The sequence below is a fragment of the Gymnoscopelus microlampas genome (genome assembly GCF_963454915.1).
Source record: "Gymnoscopelus microlampas genome assembly, chromosome: 19".
NCBI lineage: Eukaryota > Metazoa > Chordata > Actinopteri > Myctophiformes > Myctophidae > Gymnoscopelus > Gymnoscopelus microlampas.
In genome coordinates, this window is record NC_139956.1 from 33627840 (window position 1) to 33637839 (window position 10000).

Consider the following 10000-nt stretch of genomic DNA (forward strand, 5'->3'; position numbering starts at 1 on the left):
ATGACAAACTTAGGAGATGTAGGGCAGCGATCCTCAAAGTGGGTCCCACTCCCGGGGACCCCCAGGGGTCACTTTAACCCCACAGTATATACGTGCATCGGAAATAGCCGATCTACAAGCTCACAACGTGTCACCGACGCGCACGTTGTGATCTTGGAGAATGGGCTAATAGTGTCCACAATTTTGGAAAACATTCAGAAAAATGCTGAATATCTTTGACAACATTTAACAACACAAATCTTTAAATGGGGGGGGGGGGTCCCTGAGTCCCTGACACGAGACATTTTCAGATGGGGGTCCGTCGCCAAATACATAATTAATTTGGGGTGGTCCTCCTTGAAATGAAAAGTGTTTGAGAGCCACAGATTAATGTGTGCCCAGGGACACATTAGCACATCATAAACTCTGTACATTTCATGCACTCTCCAGCACCACACTGTCTACATGACCTCATACTGAGGACCGCAATGGAAACAAGCTGTAAAGCTTCGTTATCCTTTTTATTATGGTGGGTCAGGTCACAGGTGTATGTTATTATGTGACATAATTATGCTTTATTTCATGATCAATAAAGTTATCAAATCAATCAATCAATCAATCAAAAGGACACAATGACAAAACCTCTTGTCACATTCTCATACTCCCAGTGGTGGAAAAAGTACTCAATTTTTTTAACTTAGTATCAATACTGCAATGTAGAAATACAAGTTTGGAAATAGCAGATCTACGCATTGTGAGCTTGTTTGTAGATCGGCTATTTTCAAATGGCCGATCTGTATATAGGGCTGAAGTGGTTAATTATGTTTTTTGTTTTGTAATAATAATCCAAATCTACAAGGTAACTAAAGTTTTCAAATAATTGTAGTGGAGTAAAAGTGAAATATTTGCCTCTGAGATGTAATGGAGTAGAAGCCAAAATGGGAAATACTCCAGTAAAGTAAAAAAAAAAAAACTCTAAATCGTACTTAGGTACAGTACTTGAGTAAATGTACGTTCCACCACTGCATACACCAGCCTGGAGAGAGAGAGAGAGAGAGACCTGCTGGATGCTGTGAGCCCAGCCCTCTTCATAGCAACAAGCTAACAGGCTAACAGCTAGCCACCAACAACAAGTCCACTCACTGTAACTCACACCCACTGCTGGTGCTTAAACTATGATGTTTAATATAATGTCTATGGATATAAATATAATAATATCTATGAACTGTCACTGTTGGACACAGAGTGACATACACACTGCAGGAATGTTTAACTACTTCATGGCTAAAGTTTGTAGTCTCTCTCTCTTGAGTGTGTGGTAATCCCATGGCCCGGAGGGACGGTCGCGTTGTGATTCGCTAATTGGGTTTTAGACAGTGGTGGAACGTCAACTAAGTACATTTACTTTTCTTTTTTTTAAATCTCGGGTCCAAATATGGTACTTTTACATTTATTTGAAAACTTTAGTAAATTGCTTTGTAGATTTAAATTATTATTACAAAACATACATTAACCACTTCAGCCCTGTATACATTTCGGCCCTTTGTAAATAGCAGATCTACAAGCTCTCAATGTGTTTTCAAAATGCTATTTGAAAACTTGAAATGGGACACAATATTCTGCATAATGGGTACTTTCTACTTTTGGTACTTTAAGTACATTTTTATACGAATACTTTAGTACTTTTACTCAAGTAAATGTAGGATTCCGGACTTGTACTCAACAGTATACAGAGTATTTCTGCATTGTAGTATTGATACTTTTACTTAAGTAAAACATGAGTATTTCTTCCATCACCTAAAAAAAATCAACCACTGATCATTATGCATACAGAAACAAATCTGGACAACGCTGTCTCCCCTGACTACCATCTCAGCCAATCGAGGCTCGAGCGTCCCTCCGGGCTATGGGATCAATCTAGCCTGTTTGGTGTAACTTGTGGCACCTCTCTCACATCTACAGCCGACCTGTGACTCTCCTCTCCGGGGGAGGAGGAGGACACCGTGGGGGGTCCGGGGGTGGGAGGGCTTCTTACCGGAGGGTCGGGCCGATGCAGTTGGTGTCGGTGCTCTCGATCTCCCGCAGGATCCGCTCGTGCTCCGCGGCTGTCTCTATGCTCGTCGCCATCCTGGCATGTTGTTGTGGCGAGTCTTTTCTTTCTGACTCTCTGAGCTGAACCTGAACTGACTGAGTGACTCAATGAATACACGGGACTCCCTCCTCCTTTGGCGTTTCGACCGGGTGGGCGTGGACGCAGCAGTACTGAACGCTTCAGGACGTAACCACGCCCACCTGGTCGAAACACCCAAAAAAGAGGGAGTCCCCTCGCCATGTCCGCTCATTACAAGCGACTTTGGCTTTTTTTGTTCGTTTTTTGGGGGGAAAGTATATCTTGTAAATATTGGTGGTTGCGTTTTTAGCCTTGGCTTGTTTCCTTAATGTTGTTTAAACCAGTGGTTCTTATTAAAGATTTTCTTGGCAAGTTTCAATTATTTTTCCAAAATGACCTTTTTTTTCTTTTGTCAAGTTTTTTTTTTTCTGTTGAAAACAGCAGATCTAGATTTTGCGAGCAACCACATATATTTTTATCATCATACGCTATTTGAAAATAACCGATTTACAAGCTCACAATGCGTGTGCCGCATTGTGAGCTTGTAGATTTGCTATTTTCAACAACATTAAAAAAAAATTATAACATGTTGAATGTTTTTGAAACATTTTAACTACACAGATACGGTATTGTATGGAGGCTCGGGTCCCTGGCACTGCACAAAATATTTTCAGATGGGGTCTGCGGACAAAAACTTTAATTTGGGGGGTCCCCTGGTCTTTGACATGAACAATTTTGAGAACCACTGGTTTAAACAACATTAGGAAGCAAGCCCGAATAAGCCGCTCTGTATATTAAATTATGTTGGGAGCATCAAGACGGTGTGCAGACATTTTCCCTTTGTTCACAAATAAGTAAAGTAGGCCTACACTTTAGAAACAAGGCAAAATAAAAGTAACCTGAGCAACTATGCCTACTGTACCAATAGCTGGAGCTAAAGTAATCAAAAAAGTCAACCATAGAACAAGATTTTTGTACAGGATCTCCTCACTGCCTGGTCAGTAGGAATACTCTAGCTGGAGCATTCATCCAATGTCACTATGACTATGCATGCACCTCATGGTACCATAACACCACAAAGGCCTTAAAAACAAGGCTCCAGACATCCCAAAACAAACTGGTCAGGCTACTGCTTGGCCTCACACCTACAACTCATTTAACCCCTGCTCATTTTGCTAGGGTGGGGTGGCTCAGGGTAGAGGATGTAGTACAGCAACTTGCAATGGGCCTGGTCTTCAAGATCATAGACATATAAATGTTCAAGATACTGAAGGGACCAGTTCTCATGTACCTGTCAAACTACTTCAATAAACGTCAGAGTGTAGAAAGGAGAGTAACGTCACGCTTTGATCTCGCCGCAAAGCTGGCCTCTATGGGCTTTAGTTCCAAACATTGGAACTATCTCATTGACATAGACAGAGCACTTCCGAATTCCATTCTTACAATGGGAGTCAACGCTAGTGTCATAACTCTCTTTATGGCTCTGAATAACGTGAGAGACACACTCAGGCACAACACCAGAGGGAGCTCCACTGATCTCGTTCAACCCAGATTCGGCACGAACATGGGGCTGGGGTTCAATTCATTCTACTGTTATACCACTGTTATGGGGGCGGCAGTGGTGGAGGAGGTAGAGCGGTCGATTCCGGGCTCCCCCAGAGTTTGTGTCGAAGTGTGGCCGAATGGGTGAATGTAATGCACAATCATTGTAAAGCACCTTACGCTATGTAAATGCACCATTTACCACCACATTTTGGAATACCCTAAAAAGTGTGACTCCTTACCCTCCTTCAAAACCACCATAAGAGCAGTAGAGCACCTGTCTGCAATTTGCAACTGGTATAACTTCTAAGCCCCCCCCACACACACACACACACACACACACACACACACACACACACACACACACACACACACACACACACACACACACACACACACACACACACACACACACACTGTTTTCGCTCACTGTTTTCTGTACTATGACTGTACTCAATATTTTTTATTGCTACTTGATGATTTCTGTTATCATGTTATTGTATGTCTTTAATGATGAATGATGAATTGCCTACATATGACCACAATGGAGACACATATGACCACAATGGAGACAACTTACTTGGTGTTATCGTTTCAGCATCATTGTAAAATCGTGCCAGTGTAGGCTACTAATTGCAACCTGTTAATAAAGTATTCAATCAATCAATCAATATTTTAGCAACTTTACAGAAAAAAAATAAGTCCAGGCTCGCTTATAATAAGCGGACATGGCAACCCGCCCGCCCGTCAGTGTGCGTCATGCCGGTTTGTTTTTCATGCGGTTTATTTACTAATCCAGGGGACTTCAACAGGGGGTCAGTGACCCCTAGGGGGTCCTCATAGATACTACAGGGGGTCCGCCAAATCTTTGTGTTGTAGGATTTCCTTGTTGTTTTACATTAACCCTAGCGTTCCTATTCTGAGGAGAACTTTATCCCAAAATAGCAGATCTACAAGCTCACAAGGCCTCACTCTGTGAGGTGTTGTGAGCTTGTAGACCGGCTATTTTCGGCAAAGAGGTTTGGTGTAGAGGGGAAAAAAGAGCAGGCCAAGTACAGAGTGAAAGGTGAATTGTAGATACTAAGTATTGAGGGTTAAATGGATGAAAATGTATTCAAAATGTTATACAATTGTGGCTATGGGGTCCCTCCATGCTAAGGGGTCCTTGGCCTGAAAAACGTCGAAGACCCCTGTACTAATCAATCAATTTAATCAATTTAGATTTGATTAAAGTTTATATTTGAGAACCACAAGCAAATATAAGCAAACAAGTGAATCCGTTTTTGATAGATACAAAAAGTTATTTAAAGTAGAAAACTTAAACATGTGAAAAATACAAACTTTAATCATACAAATAAGCAATTAGCAAACAATTGAATTTGTAAAAAAATACACACATTAATACACTCTATTTTATTTAACCAATTCAAACCCTATTTGATTGATTGATTGATTGAATACTTTATTTAGAAGTTTGCAGAAAAAAAGCTCATGAAAGGCCTACAGTTTACATACAAGGTCAACTAAATAGGATTAAAAAGCCCATGAAAGCCTAATGGCTTGTTTCAAAAGGGGTCCTTCCCAGCTGGCACGCGACGTCCGTTGACGTTGATTTTTGGTTGGATTTAGGTTGTGACGTCAGCTAACCAAAATCCAACGTTGGACCAACGTCAACTTCCAACGTTGTATCAACGTATTAATTTGACGTCAATTGACGTTGATATTTGGTTGGTTTTAGGTTGTGTTGGTAACTGACCAATAACCAACGTCTATTCAACGTAATATCCCAACGTCATGTTGACGTCGAATACTGACATGCTGTTGTCGGATTCTTGACCAAACCTCAATGTCTGCCCAACGTTTTTATGACAACGTCCACACAACGTTGCAGTCTAACATCATTAGACGTTGATATTTGGTTGGTTTTAGGTTGTGTTGGTAACTGACCAATAACCAACGTCTTTTCAACGTAATATCCCAACGTCATGTTGACGTCGAATACTGACATGCTGTTGTCGGATTCTTGACCAAACCTCAGTGTCTGCCCAACGTTATTATGACAACGTCCACACAACGTTGCAGTCTAACATCATCAGACGTTGATATTTGGTTGGTTTTAGGTTGTGTTGGTAACTGACCAATAACCAACGTCTATTCAACGTAATATCCCAACGTCATGTTGACGTCGAATACTGACATGCTGTTGTCGGATTCTTGACCAAACCTCAATGTCTGCCCAACGTTATTATGACAACGTCCACACAACGTTGCAGTCTAACATCATCAGACGTTGATATTTGGTTGGTTTTAGGTTGTGTTGGTAACTGACCAATAACCAACGTCTATTCAACGTAATATCCCAACGTCATGTTGACGTCGAATACTGACATGCTGTTGTCGGATTCTTGACCAAACCTCAGTGTCTGCCCAACGTTATTATGACAACGTCCACACAACGTTGCAGTCTAACATCATTAGACGTTGATATTTGGTTGGTTTTAGGTTGTGTTGGTAACTGACCAATAACCAACGTCTATTCAACGTAATATCCCAACGTCAGGTTGACGTCGAATACTGACATGCTGTTGTCGGATTCTTGACCAAACCTCAATGTCTGCCCAACGTTATTATGACAAACGTCCACACAACGTTGCAGTCTAACATCATCAGACGTTGATATTTGGTTGGTTTTAGGTTGTGTTGGTAACTGACCAATAACCAACGTCTATTCAACGTAATATCCCAACGTCATGTTGACGTCGAATACTGACATGCTGTTGTCGGATTCTTGACCAAACCTCAATGTCTGCCCAACGTTATTATGACAACGTCCACACAATGTTGCAGTCTAACATCATCAGACGTTGATATTTGGTTGCTTTTAGGTTGTGTTGGTAACTAACCAATAACCAACGTCTGTTCAACGTATTATCCCAACGTCATGTTGACGTCGAATACTGACATGCTGTTGTCGGATTCTTGACTTGTGTTGGTAACTGACCAATAATCAACGTCTATTCAACGTATTATGCCAACGTCGTGTTGATGTAGAATACTGACATGCTATTGTCGGGTATTGTGACCAAAACCCAATGTCTGCTAAACTTCATAATGAAAAGATCTCCTCAACATTCAAACCTCATTAGATGTAGATATTTTGCTGGGTTAATGTGGCTGTTACTTAAACAAAATCCAACATAGTCTGGCTGTAGAATATGGACAATAAGTACTGAAGGTTCTGACATAGAGTAATGATCTAGCATCTGTTTAACCTGCAATAGTCCAACCAGAGCAATTGGTAGCTGTTTCATCTGTGGTTCAACTATATTCTTCCAGATGAGCTACAGGGCCACCCCATGGCCCAGAAAGGTGTTTGTGCAGTTCTATAACCCTCAGCCTTTTCCAGATAACTGAATTTGACTTTCAGACAAATACCATCAAGTTGCTCCTGGGGCACATGCCAGCATCCCACCTATAGTGAACCTGTGGCTGTATATGAGACTGATTAGCTACAGGTTTCTTTGCCAGTGTGGATTTAGAGCCAAGGCAACATGGTTAAGGCCAGTTATACCTTTTCCCTTCCGCTTTAGCAGATGTTAGTTGTCGGTGATCAGCCAGCTGCATCTTAAAGGAATGCGACCGACAGTGAGGTAGGTAGACAGCCATGTCAACTCTTTATCGTCAATAATGTGCCCTTAGTTTGCTTCAGGAGACCTTCCTTAGTTCCAGAGGGCAAATTCAGTTTCAGCTTATGGCTGCTCAAATGTTTTATGTTGAGCGCTTGGGGTGGGTGGACTGTAGGGTCCACCCCTACAGTGTCTTGCTCAGGACACTTCGCCCCGTCCAGGGCCTTTGAGGCAAACCGGGGACCTTCTGATTATCTAACCAGTAACCTATGCTGCCCTAAATAATAAACCCATATGAAAAGAAATGCATCAATACATTACAATGCATAGACACCGGCCTACCTCAAAACCAGGGTCTTCCTTAGTTGTGACATATGGAGCAAGAGTGTGTGACTGTGACACCGTTTATCATCCACACCACTATGTATGTACTACTGGGTGGACGGAAGGGCGGACAGATGGACAGACAGACAGACAGACAGACAGACAGACAGACAGACAGACAGACAGACAGACAGACACTTTTTTGTTACCCTTTCAGCCTAAATGCATGACTGTACCTCATGCTGTTTACATTTCTGACTAATAAAGTAATCAATCAATCACAAAAAGTAAAATAATTGTTTGCCCTGATATGTAGTGGAGTAAAATAATAAAGTATCAAAAGATAGAAACACACAAGTGAATTTAAAAAATACAATGCTAAGTACAGTACTTGAGTAAATGTACTGATTTTCACCATTGTTCATGTTTCATAGCTGTTGCAGTTCTTTATTTTTGCATTATATTAATTGCTAATCAAATAAATGATTGAGGGAAATATTTCACTTTTTGCATTAGGCCTACAGCATAATGCCATATGACACATACAATGTAAACTGACATTTAACATAATAACATTGGGCAGACATTGAGGTTTGGTCAAATATCCGACAACAGCATGTCAGTATTTGACGTCAACCTGACGTTGGGATAATACGTTGAACAGACGTTGGTTATTGATTAGTTACCAACACAACCTAAAACCAACCAAATATCTACGTCTAATGATGTTAGACTGCAACGTTGTATGGATGTTGTCATAATAATACATTTCAAACTGGATTGTCAAATGTCTCCTCAAATCACTGAGCAGTATAGCAACGTTCTGCTCTTTCATTGGACGAATCATTGGACTTGTGGGTGGGACCACAGTTGTATAACACCAGACTGGGCGGGGCAACAGTAACTGCTGCAGGAGCCTGCAGTTTGAATTTGGAGGGAGAGAAGACAGGAAGAGATACTTGTTTGTGCATGGAGATGTTTTTTTGACCATCCCAGGACTTCTAGAATCACAATCTTTTGCACAGGTGAGTTCATACTTAATTTCCTTCTAACTTGAAATGAAATATTTGACTGTTTGTTTTTAAAATAAAGTTCTACATTCTGTTTATGACCGAGTGAGGTGATTTCTTCATATTGCAAATCAGTCATGCTTTGTTGTTTTCTTTTTCTTTTCCTTTTCTTTGCATGTTTTTGAAACTGGCAGCATTGTTTGAGTAAATCCTTTGCCCAAAATGGTTACAGTACCTGCCTTTTGTGGCAAAACAGTGGGAACTAGAAAGAGGCTATACTGCATTAACTAGATGGACTGATCCCCATTGCTTTGTGTTGGTGGCTTGGTGCTGCTGAGTTAAACATTTGAATTGCAGCTTTTAAAGCTAATGTCTTATTTTAGGTGAAGTTCTGTTGTTCATGCATGATTCATGTTTTCAGTTGGGAATGTGTGTTATTGAAGGGTAAAAGCTCACATGCCTCACAGCCTGATTTTTGTGTGAGACAGTGCTGTGTAACTAAAAATCAGGCATAAGGGTTGGTTGCATTTGAATAGCCTTGTGTAGCCTCTATCATAGTTTTGATTATATTAGCTTGTAAGACATTATTTTCAGTCTAATATTGGCCAAGCCTAACAGTAAAGCCCACCTAAAAAAAATAAACATAATAGAGGAATGTAAACACTATGTTGAAGATTGATTGGTAAGTAACCAATCCCCAACGTCTGTTCAATGTATCATGCTGACGTCATATTGACATAGAATACTGACATGCTGTTGTCAGGTATTGTAACCAAAAACCAACGTCTGCTTAACGTCATTATGCTGACGTTCACACAATGTCAAATTCTAACATCATTAAGCGTTGTTTTTTTGTTGGATTTAAGTTGTGTTGGTAAGTAACCAATACCCAACGTCTGTTCAACATATCATGCTAACGTCATATTAACATAGAATACTGACATGCTGTTGTCGGGTATTGTAACCAAAACCCAACATCTGCTTAACGTCGTTATGCTAACGTCCACACAATGTTAAGTTCTAACATCATTAAATGTTGATTTTTGTTGGTTTTAAGTTGTGTTGGTAAGTAACCAATGCCCAACATCTGTTCAACGTATCATGCTAACGTCAAATTGACAAAGAATACCGACATTCTGTTGTCGGGTATTGAGACCAAAGCCCAATGTCTTCTTAACGTTATGACGTTAACGTCTACACAACGTTAAATTCTAACGCCATTAGACGTTGATATTTTGTTGGTTTTAATTTGTGCTGTTAAGCAACTATAATACAACGTTTTCTCAAAGTTTTTTTCATTTCTGAGGAATGTAAACACTATATTGAAGATCTATTGGTAAGCCATCTTAAGTTGAAATATTGAAGTAAGTCCTGTACAGTTGAATGGCCCAAACAGAGTGAAGAACAGT

At 40.5% G+C, this 10000-nt stretch overlaps 1 protein-coding gene across 4 annotated transcripts in view; it reads right to left on the reverse strand.

The window, feature by feature from the left end:
* LOC311035326 (exocyst complex component 6B-like) overlaps positions 1 to 2160 on the reverse strand; it is a 126519-nt gene extending 124359 nt beyond the window's left edge. For all 4 annotated transcript variants that reach the window (XR_014599697.1, XR_014599698.1, XR_014599699.1 and 1 more), the window contains exon 1: positions 2015 to 2160. Coding sequence is in view for 1 of the 4 variants with exons in the window: in XM_084043461.1 (XP_083899587.1) it covers positions 2015 to 2106 (92 nt within the window). In the remaining 3 variants the exon portion in view is untranslated. The remainder of the gene's footprint in view (positions 1 to 2014) is intronic.
* Positions 2161 to 10000: the final 7840 nt, after the last annotated feature.